Source organism: Heteronotia binoei, chromosome 21 (assembly GCF_032191835.1).
Source record: "Heteronotia binoei isolate CCM8104 ecotype False Entrance Well chromosome 21, APGP_CSIRO_Hbin_v1, whole genome shotgun sequence".
Lineage (NCBI taxonomy): Eukaryota > Metazoa > Chordata > Lepidosauria > Squamata > Gekkonidae > Heteronotia > Heteronotia binoei.
In genome coordinates, this window is record NC_083243.1 from 78,614,775 (window position 1) to 78,639,533 (window position 24,759).

At 44.2% G+C, this 24,759-nt stretch overlaps 1 protein-coding gene across 1 annotated transcript; it reads left to right on the top strand.

The window, feature by feature from the left end:
- The first annotated feature begins 5,238 nt into the window (after window positions 1–5,238).
- On the top strand, window positions 5,239–21,606 carry VPS18 (VPS18 core subunit of CORVET and HOPS complexes). Its single transcript, XM_060261218.1, has 5 exons — window positions 5,239–5,460; window positions 11,131–11,272; window positions 14,429–14,520; window positions 16,323–18,193; window positions 20,660–21,606. Exons 1-5 carry the CDS (start codon window positions 5,370–5,372, stop codon window positions 21,386–21,388), a joined length of 2,925 nt encoding a protein of 974 aa, XP_060117201.1. The 5' UTR covers window positions 5,239–5,369; the 3' UTR covers window positions 21,389–21,606.
- The last annotated feature ends 3,153 nt before the right edge of the window (window positions 21,607–24,759 follow it).

Genomic DNA, 24,759 nt, shown 5'->3' on the forward strand with positions numbered 1-24,759 from the left:
AAGAATCCTGTCAACTTCCTCCAGACTGAGGGGGTCAAAGCCATCCAGTATATAATCCGAGGACAGGCTCGGGGCCTCAGGTTCGCTAACTGTCTCCAAACTGGCAGGGGAGTCGGGGCGGAGTGATGCGACTTTATCCGCAAAAAATTTCGCAAAAGCCTCACAGCCTATTTCCAATTCAGTAGAATTTAACCTGCCTTGCGGCAGATTGCTATAGGTGGCCCAGAGATTTTTCGGAGACTGTAGTAGCCAATGTGCTAATTTACAAATGCCTGGTGGAAGAGTGTCGTCTTACAGGCCCTGTGGAACTGTGTGAGCTCTCGCAGGGCCCTGACCTCCTCCGGGAGCTCATTCCACCAATGCGGGGCTGCTACAGAAAAGGCTCTAGCTCTAGTTGTCATGAGCTGGCCTCTTTAGGGCCAAGGATTGAGAGCAGGTTTTTTGACCCAGACCGAAGTGCTCTCTGGGGAACATGTGGGGAAAGGCGGTCCCTAAAATATGCAGGTCCCTAGCCATATAGGACTTTGAAGGTAAGAGCCAGCACCTTGAAACAAATCCAGTATGCAATGGGCAACCAGTGCAGCACTTTCAGCACAGGTTGAATGTGCTCCTATAGGAGGAGACCCGTTAACAACCTAGCTGTAGCATTCTGCACTAGTTGGAGCTTCTGGGTTTGAGACAAGGGCAGCCCCATATAGAGGGCATTACAGTAATCCAACCTCAAGGTGACCATGGCGTGGATCACTGTCGCTAAGTAATTGCGTTCGAGGTAGGAGACCAACTGCCTTGCTAGCCAAAGATGATAAAAGGCTGATCTGGCAGTGGCTGCCACCTGGGCCTCCATAGTCATGTCGGACTAACCTGGTCTCTCTTTTTTTGAGAAAGTGACTACCTTGCTGGATCACAAAAATGCTGTAGACATCGTTTATCTTGATTTCAGAAAGGCTTTTGATAAGGTTCCACATACTATCCTTGTTGACAAGTTTGTAAAATGTGGTTTGGATACTGTTACCGTTAGGTGGATCTATAACTGGTTGACAGATTGCACTCAAAGAGTGCTTGTGAATGGTTCCTCATCCCCTTGGAGAGGAGTGACAAGTGGAGTGCCTCAAGGATCTGTCCTGGGACCTGTTTTGTTCTTTATAAATGATTTGGATGAAGGAATGGAATGCTTATTAAATTTGCAGATGATACTAAATTGGGAGGGGTTGCAAATACAATAGAAGACAGAAACAAGATACAGGATGATTTTGACAGGCTGGAAAACTGGGCTAAAACCAATAAAATTAATTGCAACAGGCATAAATGTAAAGTTCTGCATTTAGGCAGAAAAAATCCCATACATGGTTATAGGATGGGGGAGACTTGTCTTAGCAGTAGTATGTGTGAAAAGGATCTAGGGGTCTTAGTGGATCATACACTGAACATGAGTCATCAGTGTGATGTGGTAGCTAAAAAGGCAAATGCAGTTTTGGGCTGTATCAACAAGCTGTATAGTGTTCAGATCACGTGATGTAATGGTATTGCTTTACTCTGCTCTGGTAAGACCTCACCTGGAGTATTGTGTTAAGTTTTGGGCACCACATTTTAAGAAGGATATAGACAAGCTGGAACGGGTCCAGAGGAGGGTGACAAAGATGGTGAGGGGTCTGGAGACCAAGTCCTATGAAGAAAGGTTGAAGGAGCTGGGGATGTTTAGCCTGGAGAGGAGGCGGCCGAGGTGATATGATCACCATCTTCAAGTACTTGAAGGGCTGTCATATAGAGGATGGTGTGGAATTGTTTTCTGTGGCCCTAGAAGGTAGGACCAGAACCAATGGGTTGAAAATAGATCAAAAGAGTTCCGGCTCAACATTAGGAAGAACTTCCTGTTAGAATGGTTCCTCAGTGGAACAGGCTTCCTTAGGAGGTGGTGGGCTCTCCTTCCTTGGAAGTTTTTAAACAGAGGCTATATAGCAATGAGGCTCCTGTGAATTTAGGGGGGTGGTGTTTGTGAGTTTCCTGCATTGTGCAGGGGGTTGGACTAGATGACCCTGGAGGTCTCTTCCAACTCTATGATTCTATGAATCTGCACTCATAGCTACTATGAGCAGGAGTCGGTGGCATTGAGCACAGTGGTATTTACTTCCAAGGAAATGTCAGATGCTGAAGCTCAAATACTTTGGCCACCAAACGAAAAGGGAGCACTCACTGGAAAAGATAGAAGTCAAAAGAAGAAGGGGATGGCAAAAGATGAGATGGCTGGACAGTGTTACTGATATAACTAACATGAATTTGAGCGGACTCTGGAGGATGGTAGAAGACAGGAGGGCTTGGTGTGACTTGGTCCATGGGGTCGCAAAGAGTCGGACTCCACTGTGCGACTGAACAAAACCCCAAAAATTTTTAGAACATTTTTTTGGTGGTACAAGTATACTTTATCAGATGAGGGATGTGGACATTTCAGGTATGATTTATATTCTTGCACAGAAAGCCTCCATGAATGTGTTAGTAATTAAGGTTCCAGCAATGCTTTTTACTATTGTCATAAACAGGCCAATTCTGGAATTTGTTCTATTGGACAAGCATATAACATAAACAGACAAGCAGACAGATTGATAGGAAATATGTAATAAATATTTTTATTTGATTTGATAGACAATCATCAAATTTATCCACATGCACAGAGCAACCTGAATTGCAACTGCATTTCCAGCGCTTCTGAATCTCTTCCAATAATTCCGGTGTACCATGCTTTTGATGGATGTGACACATGCTTTCCTGGGAACATGTGTCCCCGAATTGTTTTTGCAATTTTTTAACCCTGCACAGGGCTGGAACAAATGCAATGGTTCCTTAGCATCACCATCAACTTTCTAGCTGACACTGTGATCAAGAATCACTGCAGTCCTAGACGTCTAACCATTCCACTTTCACCTCTCCCCTTCCCCTCCTGAATTTTATTAATAGCAACTTTGTTTAGTTTCTTTCCTAAACACCATTAAAACTGATCTAACAAGCACTAAGCTAGTTATTCTTCCTTTGGAATAACAGGTGCATCTTTTATAAGCTATGCTAGAGTTGCCAACCTCCTGGTGGGGCTTAAAGTTCTGCTGCATTTATAACTGATCTCCAAATGACAGAGATCAGTTTCCCTGGAGAAAAGTTACTTTGGAGGGTGTACTCTGTGGCACTGGACAACACTGAGGCCCCTCCCCTCCCCAGGCATTTCTCCACCCAGTTTTCTCAACCTTAAACTATACCAATCAAATAACATTGTAATAGAGTTCTCATAGTATGCTTTATTTAGTTAGCATCATGAATAAAATAATTGAAGTAATTGCAGCCTGTTGTTGATACTTTTTCCCTTCATAACCCAGTATGTAAATATCTGTACTATAAGGGCCTGCTGCATATCCTCTAACCCAGGGGTGGGGAACCTCCGTTCCGAGGGCCGTATACAGCCCTTGAGGCCACTTGCTGTGGCCCTCGGGGATTGCTGGGCCGAACTGAGCCATGTGGCAGCCTCTCTGGGTCCTGGCTGGCCAGTGAGGATCGTGGGGCCCAGCCACACTGTGCAGCAGCCTCCCCAGGGCCAGGCAGGGATTACAGGGCCCAGATGTAGTGTGCGACAGCCTCCCTGGGACCTGGCTGGCTGGCCAGAACTGCTGCAGGGCCTGTAAAAGTTACTGTCACAGTTCAGTTTGCACTTGATTATCCCAGATGGTGTGGCCTAATATGCTAATATTAGGGGATGTGGTTTAATATGCTACTGAGTTCCTGCTGGGCTTTTTCTACAAAAAAGCCCTGTACCTATGCATTTGCCTACGGCGGCAGGCTGTGTGTGTGTGTGTGTGCCAGATTAGGCTCTCTCCACGACTTAAAATAGAAAAACAATTATTTGCATTAATTTTGCTGGCCTGAATCATTCTCCCTCAGCAGAGCACTGTTTTTTTTAAGTTGATAATTTTTTATGGCCCACAAATGATGTTATAAATATCCATATGGCTCTTGGCAGAAAAAAGGTTCCCCACCCCTGCTCTAACCAGATGGTCTGTCATCTACAAACAGTTATGCTGGATTAAAGCACTTATTGATTTCTGAAGTGCAATGGTGGCCTAACACAGACCACCCTCTGGAAATATTACTCTACCCTGATCCAACTGCTGCAGTCATTAGAGATGGCAGAACAAACTTTATTTCACGTAATAATAATAATAATAAAATTTTATTTATACCCTGCCCTCCCCACCGAGGTAGGCTCAGGGCGGCTTACAGAGTGTGCCAAAAGCCATGTTAAACAATAAAACAATTATACATTCAGTACCATTTAAAATTACCATTAAATTTACATAATATAAAAATCTAAAATCAATCTAAAATAATCTTATCTTATTGCTAACTCAATTGTTGATGTTAGTGATGGCATGGTGTTCATTTCAGGTTTCATCTTGGAAGGCTAGCCAGAAGAGGGCGGTTTTGCACGCCCTACGGAATTGGCTAATGTCCCGTAGGGCCCGCACCTCTTCCGGTCATTTACATCATTTACGGTCACCAAGTTTATTTCATTTTCTCACCAAGGCTCAATGTGTGTGACATCATTTAAAACTATGCAATCAAACCAGTATAATAATGCAATAAAATGATTTTAAAATTAGAGCACTAATTATAGCACTTACAAGAAATAATTAAATCAAACTGTATTACCAAATTAGAAAGAAAGTGCAAAGCAATGAAAACAAGAACAATAAACATTGACAATAAACATTGCTTTTATAAACAGGCCCTCCTATTCTAATCTGAACTTCTAACTGAGCGCTTTTCTGCTGCAGCACCCTACATGTCCAGCCAGGTTCTTTCTGACCCCCTCCAAACATTTCCTGCTCTCTTACATCAATGCCAGGATGGGAATCTGCGGGCTACAAGGCAATCCTAAAGACTCAGAGGTACACACTGTTGAAGTCAACGGGTTTAGAATGGTCTGTCTCTGCCTAGAACTCCGCTGTTGAGGAACTTTGGAAATTGCAGCGCTTTGTCCTCTCAACACTCCCCCACCCCCGCCGCGAGAAGTTTGCGCAATTCCAAACACAGCGGCTATGTTTGTATTTTTTTTTTTTTAAAGAAAAGGAATTTGGGGACTCGCTTCCTAAAGAGTGCCCTGGAAACACTTTGTAACTCGGCAGGTCGTTGCAAGGCAGCTTCCTCACAAGCCGCGTAGCTCTATGGCCGAGGATCCGACCGGAAGCAGGAAGCTGCTCTGAGGAGTCCGCCCCTGCGGGCGAGGATCGGGCCTTTCGTGGGTCAGCTGAGTGCAGGCGGAGGAGCCCGGGGGACGGGGAGAGGCTCGTCGAGTGCCGCTGCAGAAGTTTGGCCGAGAGCCACGAGAGGCCATGGCTTCCATTCTGGACGACTACCAAGACTCCATCTCCAACATGGCCTCTTCGCAGCAGATCCGCAGCAGCCTGGGCATCCCGCACACCGGTAGGAGCGGAGGCGGCTTCGGGGACCGCCGAGCCCGCTGCACTGGTTGACCCTACCCTCCCTTGCAGCCCAGATTCCTCGGGGCCTTCTTGTGAAGCCCCCTTCTTGGCGTTTTCTTTTAATTGTTGAAGGGTCGCCGGGGACTCGGAGGGGATGGGACGTCAGAAGCGGATGGGTTTACAGAGAAAAAAACAGGTTTTAATATCTAGGGGATGTCTCCGCCCCCGCCGTTGTGAGCGTTTTTCCCCTATTCCAATTAAAATTCATACATTAGATTTGCTAGTCCATCCGGAATTTAAAGTGCTGCAGGAGAAAACATACTCTCTACCAAAACCACTGTTTTTTTGAAATGCATCCTTGAGCTAATTTGATAAGCGATGATAGTTAATGAGCAAGCCTGATTGCATTGCAGGATAATATCTCAAAGATCCAGATGATTATTTGTTTGGGGATCACTGCAAATGTAATAAGCATTTTTTATAGGTTAGTTCATTGGGCCTCTATGGAATGAAGAGTGTTGTGCGTGTCAGGTCATCCAAGTACATGTTGCAATTCAACATTTTCCCTGGGACACAGGTAGAAATCCCTCTGATGTTCCCGCCCTCATTTCCCACTTCCAGTGAAGCTGATACTCATTACCTTGGGAAAGAACCCACAACTGGTCATTCTTTTTCTCTTGGATGTCCTGAGGTGATGATAGATATGAACTTGTCCTTAGCTGATCTTGTTTAAAGAATTGCCTGAAACTATGGAAGATGGCCTGCATTTCTTGCCTGCTCTTGTCTTCTCATAAAGTACAATTTGATCATTTTAGCTTCTAGGGAGAATTCAGGTTTGATCTAGAACCCACTTATCCAGCTTTTTGGCAGTCCATGATATCTGTAAAACTCTCCACCAACACCATATTGTAAAATAATCAACTTTCTTCCTGTCAGCTTTTTTTCATTTTCCAAGTATCACACCCATACATAGTAACGGGAGACACTCTGGTATGGATTGACATTATCCTGATCTCCACTGACACATCCTTAAGAATCTCTTCTTACTCCTTCATGGCTTCTTGTCTGCTATCTCCCTGTTGATGATAGATATATAAGGAACAGATCTTAGAATCATAGAGTTGGAAGGTACCTCCAGGGTCATCTAGTCCAACCCCCTACACAATGCAGGAAACTCACAAATACCTCCCCCTAAATTCACAGAATCCTCATTGCTATCAGATGGTCATCTAGCCTCTGTTTAAAAACCTCCAAGGAAGGAGAGCCTACCTCCTCCTGAGGAAGCCTATTCCACTGAGGAACTGCTTTAACAGTCAGGAAGTTCTTCCTAATGTTGAGCTGGAAACTATTTTGGTTTAATTTCAACCCACTGGTTCTGTTCCAACATTCTGGGACCACTAAAAACAATTCCACACCATCCTCTATATGACAGCCCTTCAAGTACCTGAAGATGGTGATCATATCACCTCCCAGCCTTTTCCTCTCCAGGCTAAACATGCCCAACCTTGAATAATTTCTTGAACAATTCCAATTTGTTCATCACCAACCTTAAAGCTGTGTGATTTCCCAGTAGTCATTACTTTTGTCTTCTTGATGTTTAGCTACTTTGGGGCTTCCTGCTTTAACCTTCAACAGTTGTCATTTCAAGGCTTCACTGTTTTCTGCCAATAATATGGTGTCATCAGCATATCTCAAATTGTTAATATTCCTTCTGCCAGTTTTAGCTCCACTTTCATCTAAATCTAATCCAGTTTTCCTTATTATACGTTCTGCATATCGGCTTTTGAAAGCTGTTATCTAGAAAATAACACAGTAATTACTACAATGTAGGTGTTGGAAAAATATGTGCTGTTCTTATTTGTGCAATTTCTTTTGCTTTTTTCCACTGGTCTGGTGCATGCTTGGGAAAATATTACCTAAAGTCCCAATGGATGTACTGGAGTGTGTTCAGGGAGGTCAAAGTAGTGTAAAGCAGGAGACCACTTTCATGTAGGGCTTGTTTAGGTGGTGATACTCTACAGCAGAGGTTCCCAAACTTATTTGGCTTAATGCCCCCTTTTCAGAAAAAAAGTTATGCAGCACCCCCCTGGAAATCTACCTTCAAGAAGTGGACTAAAAGATGCAATGACATATTTGCACACAGATTAAACAAAGATGTTGTAAAGAAGACACTTTGAAGCTTGAAATTCTATAATTATTTTATAAAATCAACCATAGTAACATTCCCATACACAGAGAATTTTTGAAATTTCTTTATAATTATTATCCACCCTCCCCTTGTCAGCTCCAACTAACGCAGTGGAAAGGTGCCACTGCCCAGCCGTTTTCAACCTGAAAGCAGCAGGCAGCGGTAAAATGGGGTGCTCTTCAGAGGCTTCCTTGGAAGCCTCCGACCAGGCAATGTTTGTCCCGCAAAGAAAAGCGGCAGTGTGGCAGCACCGCCTGGAACTCTTGGCTTGCCTGCTGGCTGGCACAATCATGCCACATGGGAAGGGGGAGTAAGGGGGTGCCCTGCAGCACCCCCTGGCAGGGTGGCACTCTAGGTGGTCGCTTACCCGCCTACTGTCAAACATGGCTAATTCTAATCAATAACTAATGAGTTTAGGGCCTGACTGAAAGCAGGCCTGGGAAATATCCCAGAGAACCAAATGCTGCTAGTTTATTATCCTTTCTTGACTCTTCTCTTGCTTTATGACTGTTAATTAGAGGGAACAAAGCAATCAGCATCTTCCCACGAAATTCTCCTCCGGGAGGATGAGCCATCTGGGCACTGCAAGGCCGAATGCCTGATAACGCCCTGGGAATGTATGTAGTTTTGATATTCTATGTGTGAACGCTCCCTTCCTCCCCCCCCCCCCCGTAGGAATCCTTTTGAAGTGTATCTTAAAAGTTGTGTATCAATGTATTAGTTTCATTCTTCTCAAGCAACGGCTTGAGCCAAAGTATCGGTCTATCAATAAACGTAGTCTTTGTATCAACTTTGACTCATTGAACCCGCATGCTTGACACCTACTCCCATGCACTGGCCCTGCAGAAGCAGGGTTGCCGCTTTCTGGAAAGTCAGGGAAATGGAAATTGGTTAGGGAAATTGTGATTAAAATATATTCAAGCAGTGGATTTTTGACCTGCTGCTGCAAGAGCATGATCTGTTCTTGTGATAACTGGAATAGAGAAGTAGCAGAATACAAGTAAAACTTAATGATGCCTTTTCCCAGCTTCACCTTTTTCTCAGCTCCACCCCCAGCTTCCTTTTGCCGCTGTTGGATTTCAGACAACTAGCACTTTCTACTCTGCACCATGCAAAGTAAATTTTGTGAATGTGATTTTTCCTGCTGGAGTTTACAGAGTACCAGCTCTCTCACCCTCTTTCCTGACTCCTCCCATGCACAAAGGTTGCAGATGAGGGTTGTCTGCTTCTCTAGATTGCAGAAACTCCACATCCTTTCTTGCTGATCTGCTCATTACACTTTCTGGAACCAGAAAGTGAAAGTGAAACTTTCCCAGCTTTGGAAAGTTTCTACTTGTTAGCATTCAGCGTTTACTTGAGTTGAAGTTTGCATCTTGGTGTAATTTTTGGTGCAATTGCAAAACAGATGTTGCTGCAGTTAATGATGAAAGAAGCTGATATTAAATCTGTTACTTTGACAAATATTTTTGCAGTTGAGACTTGTGTAGTTGTAAAGTAGAAGATTTCATTAAGCCTTGCATTAATGCAACACAGCTTATTCATTTTTTAACTTGTGGTTATATTTGAATGGTGGTCAGGGAAATTGACAAATGTTGGTCAGGGAAATGAAAAATAAAATTTTAGTGGCAACCCTGAGAAGACACTCTGACTGATTTCCCACTCATCTTACGCTGCTCCCAAGCTCCTCTTCTCAGCGGGGCTTCCCTCTGATTTCACACTAACTTCCCTGGGCCTGCAGCTAGCTTTGGCTTTTTCGCACTGCAAACAGAATCCTCTAAAACTCAGTTTGTGGCACGAAAAAGTGGACGCTAGCTGCAGCCCTGGGGCAAATAGTGTGAAATCAGAGGGAAGCCCCACTGAGAAGAGGAGTTTGAGAGCCGCGTAAGATGAGTGGGAAATCGGTCTCTGTGTCTGGGGCATTGTGGTTGGCTGAAATCAACAGAAGCAACCATCTGGTAACTAGAGGACTGTAAAAAGCTTGACGTTCTGCAGAAAACCTTGTGAGGAGCAAGCTACAAGGTTGAAACTCTTCAGAGAAGTTTGTGTAATTGCCTCAGTGTTTTCACTGTCCTGACTTGAACTGTATTACTGAGAGAGAAACTGCAAGCAACCTTGAGAAGCTGCTAGCTATAGCAAGTATTGGCTAGGATAGACTAGTAAGGTTTTTTGTTTCTGTCTTTCTTGTTTGTCTGTCTTGTAAATAAACTGCATCCTTCTTATATTTTAATTGGAAGGTGTTCTGGTCCTCATTACTAGTCTAATTGGGTGAAATCACACTAAGTAGCAGACAAAAAGGAACCCTCTATTTTTGTTAATTGGAATTTTTCTCTAAATTAGAAATTCTGGACCCCTCTCAGAAATGTGATGTTTTGACACCTCCCACCCTCTCCTCTCCTCTTCTTCTTTTATGCTTCCACCGCCCCTTTATTTTTATTCACCGCCCCCCAATTGGACCCAAGGCTACTACTGCCGCCCTGGATCATTCCAGCGCCTCCCAGGGGGCAATATTGCCCACTTCGGGGAACACTGCTCTACAGCAAGCCCAAGGGACTCCTAATGTAGTTGTATCAGTGGTGCTTGGGAAGTGGATGTGTGGCCTGTTTTCCTCATTTAAGTCACCTCATTTAAGCTACAGGCCTGTACAGGAAAAGACAAGTGCAGCATCAAAACTTGTCTTTCTTTGCCCGCACAAACCTAATAGGAGTGTGTGTGTGGGGAGGGGTGCTGTAGTTTGGCCACACAGTGTAAGTGAAAGGGTTAAACAACCCCTCCCCCAAGCATTACTGGCCCAACTGTATTTTTCTTGTTTGCTTTAGAGTAAGTGAGCCTTTAGGAGAACCAGTCTCAGATTTTCCACATCATGTCTAGTTAATCCCCAAGACTGCTCCTCTTACTAAAGATCTTGTGCATATTACAGTGTAATACTGCACAAAGTTAGTTCTCTGAAAGCCTGTTGATTACGAGTAATTCTTCATAGGATTGCGATCTGGGCTTCTTAATATGGGAGAGCATCTGTGTGTTCAGCTCACATTGCACCATGTGATGCTTTTATTCATAGTATGTAGCAAACTTTGCTGCATGATTTTTTGTGTGCTGTTTTTCCCCCTTTATATTGTTCATGTCTCTGGATTTATTGAGCATCTGGCTGCTGACTAGAAAATTTATAAGCACCAAACTGGTGAACCATGGTAGGGTGGAGAAATCAATTAAGATTTCTTTCAATTTTCATTAGAGCAAGAGGACAGTAGCTTCGTTCAGCAATCTGTACTGTGCAGCATCAGTGAATGTGAGAATTGCCTAATTCTTTTGCTTCTAGTGAGATGTTTTTGAAAGCTAACGCACAGGATATGAATACAGTAACCTTTCCTTGCCACTGTGCCCCATTTTTGCATGAAACTTCTGCTTTCTGGTTCCAGCAGTTTTTCCAATATTATATGCCATTGCTGTTTAATTTTTCTTTAACTTTCAGTTCTCTTCTTTAAGGTTATGTGAATGCTCGGCTGGAAAAAGAGACACATATTTTTAACAAACAGAGGATTGACTTCACCCCTCCTGAGAAGATTAACAGCCTGGTGGTGTCCTCTAACCAGCTATGTATGAGTCTTGGGAAGGACATAATTTTTAGGTAACTTGTACAAATCATTTATTATTATGTTTATATATGTAATAATAATCTAAACTCTGTTTTATTATTTGCTGTGAGCCGCCCTGAGCCACTCGATGGGAAGGGCGGGATATAAATCCCAGATAAATAAATAAACAAATAAAATAAATAAGTCATAGAATAAATAAATAAATAAATCTCGTTCCTTTCATTACTCTTCCAGATTAATGAGGCATGTGCAAGACAGGTGGCTATCTGATCAACTCAGAAAATGTGTTATGGTCCACGATGCTTTGATGAAGTGTTGAATCTTACATTTTGTGTCCTGTTCTAAATTTGTGGAGATGGAAGTGAGCTTTAGAGTATGATGACAACTCCCCTCCCCTCCTGCAGTCCAGCATTACATCAAAAATGTCTTTGAAATCAAATGTCATTGATGACTTTGTCAAGGACACCCTAAGAATTGTCACTTCAGATTAAAAACCTTACAGAAGCAATGCAGTACATATTCGACCAGTGTCCTGTGGCAAACACAGCCCATGATGTGTTTATGGTGTGGGTTTCAGGGCTTGTCAGTTGCTGAGCTCTCCCTCTTATTGTAGTAACTCGTTACCATTGTGCCCAAAGAACCATGTTGCAGGAATATCCCTGGCTCCTTCTTCATTATCTGCTCTGCTCCTAGATTGATTTTGGGAGTCGATGTTTCCAGGTAGAGCAAGAATGGCTGTCACCACTGGAGTGAAATTTCATCAGGCCCCCTCCTATTAGGATACTGAATGCCATGAAGACAGTGGTCCATACAGAAGGCTATGTGATGGAAGCAGCCCTGACGCATATTTGCATGCCTCAGGCCATTGCTATCTGGTCAATTCCTTGGTCAGAAAACATGTTGCTTCTTCCCAGCAATGAGTTTGGATCCAGCATATAAACAATATGATGTCACAGTGCAGAACTGAGATGCTGGATTGTTGGTTGTAGAAGTACTGGAGAAATTTGGTAGGGAACTGAAATCAGTAGCTCAGAGAGATCCCATCATCATGAATAATGCATTTCATTCTAAACTGAGTTCCTGTATAATGTATGTGTTTTGAGGGAAAACTTGAGATCATTAGCTGATTGGCCAAATAGGTCCCATGTGCCATTTTTGGAACTTGTCTCACATATTTCTAATCCTATGCCTATTAAGAATGGAATAGCAAATCACCAAAGAAAACCTATTTAGGTCTGTTTAGTATAGGCAAAGGTATATGCTGGAAGTTTTGTAAGCAGAGCTTCCAGTATGTTTGTATGTGCTTTTTCTGTTTAAAAAAAAAACAGGCTAGTGAGGAGCCAGTTCTGATCAGGACCACTGTGTATGGGGGGTGGGGAGGTTCAAAGCCGCCTTGTGTGCCATTTTTGGAACTTGTCTCAAATACTTCTATTCTTAAGCCTGTTAAGAATAGAATAGCAAAACAAAAACAATGTGCCAAAATGCCTGAGAACAAACTGTTTTCAGAGCTTTTCATGGTGAGCTGGAATTGCAGTATGAATATTAAACCATTCTTTAAATATGACCTTAACAGTATTGGTGCAGCAAGACCGGAATTACTTACAAAAAAAAATGCTCCAATCCAAAGTGACCTTAAAGCCCTGGTATCAAAGCAGCATATTTTGCAAGCTGCCTGCCAAGGCTCTTATGCTTATGGATTAGCAAATGCTGTCCAGTTGTTCTTTCCCGATCAGTGGTGATGGCATAGTCAGTCACGGCTGTGTGGTCATAGTCTCCAGAACATAGGATGTATTCCATGAGCAGTTGTAATGTGATTGCAAAGCGAAGTACACAATAAATCTGTGGGTTCTCAGTGATCCAAGGCTATTTTAATGTCTGCATGCTGCAAAACTGGCTGTTGAATTTGACTTGTGTAGTTTTTCTGTAGAATGCAAACCTGTGTTCAAGATAAAATTTTCCAAAGCTCAGTTCTGTTGCTGAATCTTCCGTGTGTGTGTGTCCCTGTACATTACATGTTTGCTCTTCTAAGTTTAAGGATTTGTGAATACCTATGACTTCTGTATTTGAGACATATGAAGACATATGAAGTTGTAATAAATACACAATAATATGTTTTTGAAAAGCCAGCATGGTGTTGGGGTTAGACAGACTAGAATCTGGGAGGCCTCAGTAACCTTGTAACAGCTACATGGATATACAAAGCTGCCTTTTACTGAATCAGACTGTTGGTCTGTCAAGGTCAGTATTGTCTACTCAGAAAGGCAGCAGCTCTCCAGGGTCTCAGGCCTGGAGAGGTCTTTCACATCACCTACTGCCAGATCTTTTAACTAGAGATACTGGGAATTGAACCTTCTGTGTGCAAAACAGATGCTGTATCACTGAGCCATGGCCCTTCCCCAACTCTGCCTAACACAGCTGATGGGTTTGTTGTGAGGATAAAATTGAGAAGGTGAGACTGTTGTAAGCTACTTTGGGGGCTCATTGGGAAGAAAGGCAGGACATAAATGGAGTAAATAAATCAATCCTCTGCTTTCAAGTGGCAAAGTTTCTACAGATCCACTTGCAGGGCTGGCTCACCCACTAGGCAAACTAGGCAGTTGCCTAGGGCGCCTGGAGGGTGGGAGCGCCAAATTGGGCGCCCCCCCCTCTTGGTGCCCAGGCAAGTGCCTAGGTTGCTTGCCTCCTCCACCTGCTGCTGCAGCCGTCTGTCCTTTCCTGTGCCACACCTCACTGCGCTCCGTCCCATCCCCCCTGGTGCCACCCCCATCCCCTTCCCGTTGCCACCTGCCCGCACAATCACAGTGTGCTGCGCTGGGGCCCTGCCAGCCCCGATGCAGCGTGCATCTTATGTTTAGAAGAATGCACTGGCGAAGGCTTGGCTCCCCCTCCTGGTTCCAGAAATGAGGGCAGGGAGAAGCCTCAGCGCATTCTTCTAAAGATGCGCGCCATGTCGGGGCTGTCAGGGCCCAGGTGCTATGATGGCGCAGGCGGGCAGCGACGAGAAGGGAGGAGGAGGAGGGGGCAGGTGGGCGTCTCGGCGCGGCACCTGGGGGGATGGGACAGAGCACAGTGCTGCATTGCAGCACCATGGGGGGCACCTGCATAGGGCGCCATGCACCCACAGGCCGGCACTGTCCACTTGGTTTCTCTTACTGTTAAGTCATCTGTATTCTTCCCCCTTTTATTAGGCTTGACCTGGCCAAAGCAGATGAGCCTAACCAGGTAGAGCTTGGACGAAAAGATGAAGCCAAAGTTTACAAGCTGTTTCTGGACCACACAGGTGAGATGAGAGTAAAGGATGTCAGATGCTCTTTGACATTCAGTAATCTCAGAGTTATTGTGTTCAGGTTTTGTGTATGTCTCTGTGCACAATGTGCAGGTTTTGCTACCTTTCTCCAAAATACTGGATTTATTGGCAAGAATGGTATCACTGTAGACTATAAAAATACACTCTTCACTGTTTATTTATTTTCCTTGATTTATATCCCACCCTCTCTGTGGGGCAAGCACAGGGTGGCTTACGAGTCACATAGTAGCATGATGGAACAAGTACTGGGTAAAAACAATAACAGAATTTGAAATTCATACAATTTAAAATCAGGTTCAGACAGAAAGCAGAATGGAAGTTACCAGTAGAAGTCCTCTGGGCAGTGTAATGGAATGTTGAGCTACTGACCCCTAAGTTGATCTGACAGCAGGGGAGACCAGGGATGGAGATTAGGATGTCCATTGCCTCAGCTGAAAACCTGGCAGAACAGTTCCATTTGCAGGCCCTGCAGAATTGCAGTAGATCCTGTAGAGCCCTGATCGCAGATGGGAGCTTGTTCTACCAGGCTGGGGCTAGGGCTGAAAAAGCGGAGGTCAATTGGACATCTTTTGGGCAAAGGGATAACCATGTTGATTGCAAAACTCTGTTGCTGGGACACATCTATTGTTTATAAACCATTTACAAACTGCAGAAGAGTAACATAAGCAGATACGTTTAAAATCCATTATGATGCTATGGTAAACATGACATCTAACATAAGATACTAGGATAAAATATATATGAAGTCCAAATAGTATTAGGTATTGATATGCATTATCCATGAGTATCATATTTTGAATTTTTAAAAAAAGGTTGTAAAACTTGCATGTGAGACAAACTGGAGATTCTTTGCCAGTAATCACATTTCTTTGATTTGACAGAAACAACTTTAACCCCATGTTTGCCCAAAGGACTTTATGTTCAATCAGTCACCATCTTCTGGTTGTCCCCAGCCTGAAGGATGTCTGTCCTGGTGGAACATGCTCCCGCTAGAAATCAGGGCCCTACCCAACCTACTTCCTTTCTGTAGTGCCTGTAAATGGAGCTGTTCTGCCAAACCATAGTCTGAGTCCGTAATACGTCGGATCTGGCCTCCCTTGTCACAGTAATCCATTTTGTCACAGTATTCCATCTTCATTTGGGATTCCTGATGTATCATTGGTTCCAGCTTCATCCATACTATAGTCTGATTAGTCTGTCTACCACCTGAAATTGAGTATTTTAATTGTTTAATTGCTTTTGTTGTTTTATTTGTCTTTGTTGTTAATTACCTACTGTTTTATTGTTAGCATTTTAATTGTTGTGCTCTGCCCTGAGCTTTCTCACAGAATAAGGCGGAACAGAAATTAACGAAATAAATAAATACATATTCTTGTCTAAAATGAAGGATAACAAATGCATGGTGGCAGGGCTTTTTGTGTGGGAAAAGCCCAACAGGAATTCATTTACATACTACACCCCCTGATGTCACCATTGTTTTACACAGGGTTTTTTTGTAGGAAAACCGCAGCAAGAACTCATTTGTATATTAGGCTACACCCCCTGACACCAGCTGGAACTGTGTTCCTGTGCTTTCCTGCTCAAAAAAGCCCTGCATGGTGGTACTCAAGATAATATGAGAAATTTCATCCTCTTGGTGGATTTAAATATTTCAGAATGTATATCAGAGCAAACCTGAAACATGTTTTAATTTCAGAGGCTATACCTGGCAAGGGATCCTTGTGATTCTCTTAATTACTTCCCATCTCTGTCACTATATCCCTTTTCCCTTTCAGGTTCTCACCTTGTCATTGCCCTGAACACCGGTGAATGCCTCTATTTGAACCGAAATGCTCAGAAGGTGCGACCCCTGTCTCGCTGGAAAGGTCACTTGATTGAGAGTGTGGGCTGGAACAAGTTCTTGGGCACAGAGACCAACACAGGCCCAATTTTGGTGGGAACATCTCAAGGCCACATATATGAGGCTGAGATTTCTATCAGCGAGGGTGGCCTCTTTGGCACCACCCCTGACCAGTACTTCCGCTTCATTTATAACTTGGAGGAGGAGGCAGGGCCTGCCCCGGTGTGCTGTCTAGAGATAGAACGAGGAATTGATGGGAAATGTTTTATCATTGCCACCACTCGTAAGAGACTGTTCCAGTTCGTTGGTAAGGTTCCAGAAGGGGCTGATCAACAAGGCTTTGGAGCTATATTCAGCATGCCTTTGAATCATCTACCTGGGTTCCGTGAGTTTCCAGCCAGCTTTGGGTACAGTGAGATAGCATTCTACACGCCAAAGCTTCGCTCCTCTCCAAATGCATTTGCTTGGATGATGGGAAATGGTGTCCTTTATGGATCACTGGACTATGGTCGTCCTGACTCTATTCTGAGTGATGAGCAAGTCTGGGAATATCCTTCTGATGTAGATGTTTCAGTCAACAAGCCCATCTCCATAGTGCTCACACAGTTCCATTTCCTGCTGCTGTTTCCTGACCAAGTAAAGGCTGTCTGCACTCTGAACGGGCAAGTTGTCTTCCAAGATATGTTCCTGGACAAGTTTGGCTCATTAACTCGTATGATCAAAGATCCTTCATACGGACAAATCTGGATTCACACAGAAAAGGTAGTGTTTCGGTACAACGTACAGCGAGAGTCCCGAGACGTGTGGAAGATGTACATGAACATTAACAAGTTTGATTTGGCCAAAGAGTATTGCAAGGACCGTCCTGAATGTCTGGATATTGTCCTAGCAAAGGAGGCAGAACACTGCTTCCAGAACAAGAGATATCTCGACAGTGCTAAGTGTTATGCTTTGACTCAAAATTATTTTGAGGAGATTGCCCTTAAATTTATTGAAGCAAAACAGGAAGAAGCATTGATGGAGTTTCTTCTTAAGAAGCTGGCTAGCTTGAAGCCTTCTGAAAAGACTCAGACTACTCTGCTGACCATCTGGCTAACAGAACTCTATTTGAATCGCTTGGGAATGCTGGAAGGGGATCCCTCAAAACAGAGCTTCTTCATGAAGACTCGGGACAATTTCCGCAGCTTCTTGGGTAGCCCCAAAAATAAAGATTGCCTTTTCAACAATCGGGCAACCATTCATGAACTGCTAGCCAGCCATGGGGACACAGAAAATATGGTTCACTTTGCTGTCCTTATGCATGACTATGAGCGGGTGATAGCCCATCATTGCCAGCATGACAACTACAGTGCAGCACTAAAAGTCTTGTCCAAAATCAAGGACGAGGCCCTTTTCTACAAGTTCTCTCCTATCCTGATTCAGCACATCCCCAAGATGGTGGTTGACGCTTGGATTGAAATGGGCAAGCAGCTGGATGCAAGGAACCTCATCCCTGCCCTTGTCAACTACAGTCAGTGTGGCAGCACTGTGCAGATCAGTGAAGCCATTCGCTATCTGGAATTCTGTGTGTATGAGCTGAAGGAAACTCACCAAGCCATTCATAACTACCTGTTGTCACTCTATGCTGTGTGTGACCCTAAATCACTGTTGGTCTATCTGGAAAATGCAGGATCCAACTCAGACAAGATCCACTGTGACCTAAAGTATGCCCTCCGGCTGTGTGCAGAACATGGCCACCACCAAGCTTGCGTCCATGTGTACAAAGTTATGGAGATGTATGAGGAGGCTGTGGATCTAGCTTTGCAGGTAGGTGTGCTGTTACAAGAAGCGTCATGAAGCTGTAGTCTTGAAAGTTCAAGGGCTATGAGCAGATGTGACCTGGGGCATTAAATTAGCCCAGGAATGAGCCAGCCCTAGTAGCAGCGGCAACAGTGGGTGTTGGCTCTTCTAGTGCTGCTCAGCTTGCATCTGGCCAGTGGCAGAAAAGGGGAGGCAGTGGGTGAGCTTATGCCCCTCATTGCTACTGACTGAGTGCAAGACAGGGGGCCCCTACAACTCTGCCAGCAACAGCAGGACATAAGAACATAAGAGAAGCCATGTTGGATCAGGCCAATGGCCCATCTAGTCCAACACCCTTGTGTCACACAGTGGCCAAAAACCAGGTGCCATCAGGAGGTCCACCAGCAGGGCCAGACTTCACTTGCTTCTGGCTGTCAGCAGCTCTCCGGGGTGGTGGCCCACTAGGAACTTCCCCAATATGTTAAAGGGTTCATATGCCCCTGCTTAAAAGCTTTCTTAAGGAAGGACTGAAGAGGTTACGATGCTTATTGAGGACTGAGGATAGTAAGCCTGCTGCCTTACTAGTTGTCTGAAAAGCGAAGGAATGTTAATATAAGAATTTCCTTACAGAATCATGTTACAGTCCATTTAGTCTAGTATTCATTTGAACATTGACTGCAAGTTGCCTTTGAGAATATCACAAGCACAGCTTGAAGGCAGTGGTTCACATCTGTTGACTGTCATAGTATCCAGAGGTAAACTACCTCTGTTCATGAGGTTTGATTTACTTGCCTTGACTAATGCCATCAATGGACTCTCTCTTCTGTGAATTTGTTTAATAGCTTTGGAAGCTGTTTGAATTAACAGCCATTGTGGAAGTGAATTCCGCATGTTAATTCTGCATTGTGTGAAGGCAAGTTCCTTTTTGTGTAGTGGTTAAGTGCACAGACTCTTATCTGGGAGAACTGGGTTTGATTCTCCACTCCTTCATATGCACCTGCTGGAGTGACATTGGGTCAGTCACAAGTTCTCACAGAACTCTTCTGCTCAAGAGTAGTTCTGGGAGAGCTCTCACAGCCCCACCTATCTCACAGGGTGTCTGTTGTGGGGAGGGGAAGGGGAAGGAGATTGTAAGCCACTCCGAGACTCCTTTTGGTAGTGAAGGGCAGGGTATAATTCCAATCTTTTTTCTTTTGTCTGTCTGCCATCTACAGCCAGAGCTGTTATTGCAAAGTGGAAAGAGTTTCACTGGTGTTTGCCTTGTGTTTGCGTGATATGGGACTAATGGAGGAGTTTGTGGGCTGGGAACTGATCATGGAGTAATGATAGCTGGCAGGGCAGAGTGGTTAGAGCAGGGGTCCTCAAACTTTTTAAATAGGGGGCCAGTTCACTGTCCCTCAGACTGTTGGAGGGCCGGACTGCCGTTACTGTACAAGGCCGCGGGCCGTCAGTTCTCCGTCTTCTGCATCTCTCTCCCTTCCCCACACCACACACCCCGGCCTGGGAACTCACCTCACCTCGGTATCACCTCACACTCTGTCTCCGCCGCCTCAGCCCAGTGCCGGAAGTGTGCGTTGCTAGCGCGAGTTTAGGTCGAACGTCACTTCCGGTCTGATTTTGCCATAACCCGGCGGGCCGCATAAACGTCCTCAGCAGGCCGCATCTGGCCCGCGGGCCGTAGTTTGAGGACCCCTGGGTTAGAGTGTCAGACTAGAAACTGGGACAACCTGGCTTGGATCCCTGTTCTGCCATGGAGGTTTACTGGGTGTCCTTGGACTTATCACACCATCACAGACTAAACTATTTCCCAAGGGTGCAGGCTGTGAGGATAAAATTGGATGATGTAAGTGCCTTTGAAGCCCCCATAGAGAGAAAAGTGGGATATAATTTATTTTTTTTTAAAAAAAGATGTTCGTACCAAAGTTCTGGCAGTGAACATAAGGCAGATGAAGTATGATTAATTTTTTTTAGAATACAATTGTTTCTAGCTTGTTTTGTCTCAAGTTGGATAAGGCCACTGTACAGCTGCTATTCCTGTACCAGGCATGTCGTTCCTGCTGTTATGTGGTAAAGAAGAGGGGGGGTGATGATTGAGCCTGGAAGGACAAATGTCTGCAGTTGCTACTGAATGAATGAAAGGGTCCTGTAGCTTTTATAAAATTTATTTTTTCCAATCCCCTGCAAGGAGTATATGAAGCTGGCATTTCCTAGGGTATAGAAGGAAAGGAAACATAAGTATAAAAGGAAGAGGTATGTGAAAGCCATGTAGAAATGCAACCCAGATTGAATAGCTGACTCTTGACACATCTCTTGATTGTTATCTTTTCAAAATGATCTGTAAATACTCCACGTGACACCCAGTATTGGGTTTGATGACAACTTCTGGTTCTTGTAATAGGCGGTTGTATCTTATAGCTCATAGCAGTTCTTCTTCTCCAGCCATGTATTTTGTGGCAGAAATGGGAGAAACCAATAACTGTTGGTTTTTTTTAGGTGGATGTAGATATGGCAAAGTCCTGTGCAGATCTCCCTGAAGAAGATGAGGAGCTGCGGAAGAAGCTGTGGCTGAAAATTGCTCGGCACGTGGTCCAGGAAGAGAAGGATGTCAAGAAGGCCATGGCCTGCCTTTCCAGCTGCAACCTGCTGAAGATAGAAGATGTTCTGCCATTTTTCCCAGACTTTGTCACTATTGACCACTTCAAGGAAGCCATTTGCAACTCTCTAGAGGCCTACAACAAGCACATAGAAGAGCTGAAGACAGAGATGGAGGAAGCAACGCAGAGTGCCAAGAGGATTCGGGAAGACATTCAGGAGATGAGAAATAAATATGGGTCTGTGGAGTCTCAGGAAAAATGTGCAGCTTGTGACTTTCCACTTCTAAACCGCCCTTTTTATCTTTTTCTCTGTGGCCACATGTTCCATTATGATTGTCTTCTCCAGGAGGTCTATCCAAATTTACCTGCCTATAAGCGGGCTAAATTGGAGGACCTTCAGAAGAAGCTTTCAGCCACAGGCCAACCTTCCAAATCCCACCATCGCCCGAAGGACACAGAGATGTCTGGCCAAGGAAAGGGTCAGCCAAGTCGGGAACAGATGAAAGCTGACATTGATGATATTGTGGCAGCTGAATGTGTGTACTGTGGAGAGCTAATGATCCGATCAATTGATAAGCCTTTCATTGATCCACAAAGATACGAATCGGAGATGCAGACCTGGCTGTAGGGTGACTGTGTCCCATGCTTTTGAGCATGAAGCTTCCTGTAAAGCATGGCTATTGGTGGCTTATCTCTAGGCACCTGAAAGCAATGGACTTCTCTAGAGGTTTGAAAAAGTATTACGTGATTTCTCAGTATCTGTAAAGCATCACATTTGCTCTGCAGAGCGGGGAGTCAATGGTGGTTCTGGTTCCTAAAGAACATTGGTTTCCAGAAAATATACTGCAGCTCTGAAAGGCACCCTACCTGCTTTGTATGTGGGATTTGTTTAGAGAGTTCCCCAATGCAAATGTTGAATGGGATTTTACTTAACAGAGAGAGAAATGGAAACTGGCTTGTGAACCATTTCCCATATTTCTGTAAAGAATTTGGCAATGGTGGGGATGCCTAGTTGCGCAACCCTTTATTGATTTCAAATGTGAAACTTCTTTTGTTATCTTTTTGTAATTAGATGGAGTCCTTTTTCTGTTTCTGAAACATTAAAGGGAGAAATTGCACACCAGATCTTGTTCCTGACAGCACATCTTTTTGCATTAATGTGGCATGAAATGTTCTCCAGCAGAGCAATTCCATGTAATTGCTACATTTTTATGTTGGTCTTTTGGGATTGTATCATTCTTTATTCCAAGTTTCCTGTATAGTTATTTTGGGCAGCTGTGTATTATTGAATTTCCCATAAGATTTCTTCATTTTGTTCAGAGTAAACAGAATAAATTACGGCACTATAAGTATTTGTTTTGGCTGTCCTCTCAACTAATTTTGTTATGTTTAGTATTGTCCCTCACTTGGGTGTTTGCATTTGAAGAACACTTGATCACTAATAATCTAACAATAGAATTCCTGCTGTTTTGTTATCTGCTCTTTTCTGTGGTGTGGTGATCCTTAAAACAGAATTGGAAACTGGAGTGCTGTTAACCATAACCCCCCCCCCCCCCTTTGGGTTAGAATTAGTCCTCTCCTCACTGTTTCCTCCTCTTCCCTGAAACCCCTGTAACTTTTTTTTCTTGCTTCTTTCCCTCTTTTCCACCCACCAGCCAACTTATCTGTATCTGTCCTACTGTATTCAGCTTCCCCTCCTTTACTCCCCCTGACAGCCTCTATCCAGGGAAACTGTGGCTGATTTGCACAGTGCTGGCCATCTGGGAACCTGCAAGTATTTGCAGAGAAATCCTTGCTTTTCCACATAACACCCTCCCCACACTATTTCCTCATTTCCACCTCCTGGCAATTCTATATCCTCGCCTTTCTCCTTTCCATGCATCAGCCAGCCTACTTTTTATCTGCCTCCCTTCTTTGGCTATATTAATTTTCTTCATTGATACCCCATCTTTCTCCACAGTAGAAACCCAAAGCAGCTTACATCATTCTTCTATCCTAGCTTAGACTCAGAACATGTGACTGACCCAGGTCATCCAGGGAACTTCCCCAACAGCATGGGGATTCGAACCTGGATCTCCCAGATTCTGGTCTAATCACTATACCGCACTGGCTTTTATGGGTGGGTGCTATTCAACAGCAGCAAGCAGCCATTCTGGGGTGAGCCATGCGAACTGCTGCTGTCAGTCTTGGCCCTGATAAATCTTCCCTTAAAGACCCAAACAGTTCTGGAAAGGGGCTTGTCCCTCTCCTGCCTTTTACTGACAGCAAGAAAGGATTGAAACCTGGCTCTACTGAGAGAATTTGTTATGTAAAGCTACAGGTGCTTCCTCCATAGTTGTAGAGGATTTTAACTCCCCTATTTTTTCCTCTTCAGATTTCAGCTTTTTTTTTTTTTGCAAACCTGGGGCTTTTCTTGGATCTCTAGAAATATATATCTTGTTTGTTTGTGACCTCAGTCTCCAGACCTAAGTATCCACAGATGGGGCCATGTTGCAAATTCAATATATTAATATGCCACTCTTTCTTTCCCTTCCTCCATTTTATCAACAACACGGTAATTTAAGCTGAAAGAATGTGACTGGTAACCCAGCAAGCTTCTGTGTCAGAGTAGGGATGTGAACTTGAGTCTCTCAGATGCTAGTCAGACACTCTAACCCCTACATCATGCCGACTCAGCTCCTTCTACTGCCACCAGCTATGCTTTCTCCTTCATTTTCCTCAGACCCTCTAATCATTCTCTTCCCTCCATTTCATTGATGATCTCTGTGTGTGTAAAATGCTGTCAAGTCACAGTTAACTTATGGTGACCTCATAGAGTTTCCAAGGCAAGAGATGTTGGGAAGTGGTTTGCCTTTGCTTGCCTCCATGTGGCAACCCTGGGCTTCCTTGGTTGTCTCATCCAAGTACTGACCAGGTCTGACCCTGCTTAGCTTGTTCATATGTTTGGTGTTACCATAAGTTAGCTGCAACTTGACATCTATTTCTACTACCTCGCCTTCATGCCACCACTCTTGGTCATCTGAAGATCTACTCTTCTGTAGAGTTGCCTCTGTTTTTCTACAGAACTGTGGCTGGGAAGAGAATTCAGAGGCATAAGTGCATCCTGTCTTTTGGTAGCAATAAGCAGTAGCTTCAGGGTCCCATTTCCAGACATTCCCTTGATTTTTGCGAGCATCTGAATCCAGCTATGCCCAGTATCCACGTGGTTGCCAGTGTCCTGTAGCTTGTAGCTGTGTCCTGATAGAGACGATCTTGCCTTGACCCTCTTTAGAAGGTACATCATCTCTTGTTTTCTGCTAGGGCATAACCTGAAAGATTGCACCACTGCAATGCACTCTGAAGCTGGGAGGCTATTTTTTTGTTTGGTGGTGTTAGTCAAACTGGCAAGAGATTGCTCTGTGTCATAGTTGCACCGTTTATCTATGGTAAAAAGTTATTTGAAGAAATAAATACAGATTTTAAACCACAAAGCTTGGGGAGGGGCTGGGAAGAGCCTCTGCTTTGCATGTAAAAGGTCCCAGGCTCAATTCCCTCCAGTTTTAATGTCTCCTTAAATGGACCAGGCAATTGGTGATGTGAAAGATCTCTCCTGGAGAGCCTCTCTTAGTCTGAGTAGACAACACTGACCTTAAGGGACCAAGGGTCTGATTCAGTGTAAGGCAGTGTTGTGTGATCCTGCAAACGTTTGGCATTCATGTCTCTCCAACCACAGCACAGCTTGCTGTAACTCTGTTTGTGTAAGGTCAGTGGTTTTCAATGAGACCTTGCACAAATGGAAGACCTAATGGTAGCAGTCGTGCTCTGTGCTGAAGGTAGGTTGACATACATGCAGAATGGGTTTGCAGGATCCAAGCCTGGTTCAGAGCTTGGCCAATTCCAGGCACCAGGTCACCATGGTGCCTAGAAATGTCATTGTAGTGTTGAATATTTTCAGCAATGAATTTATTTTTACATCTCTTAGTAATGCTCAGTGGAAATATTCAGGGATGGAGCCAGATA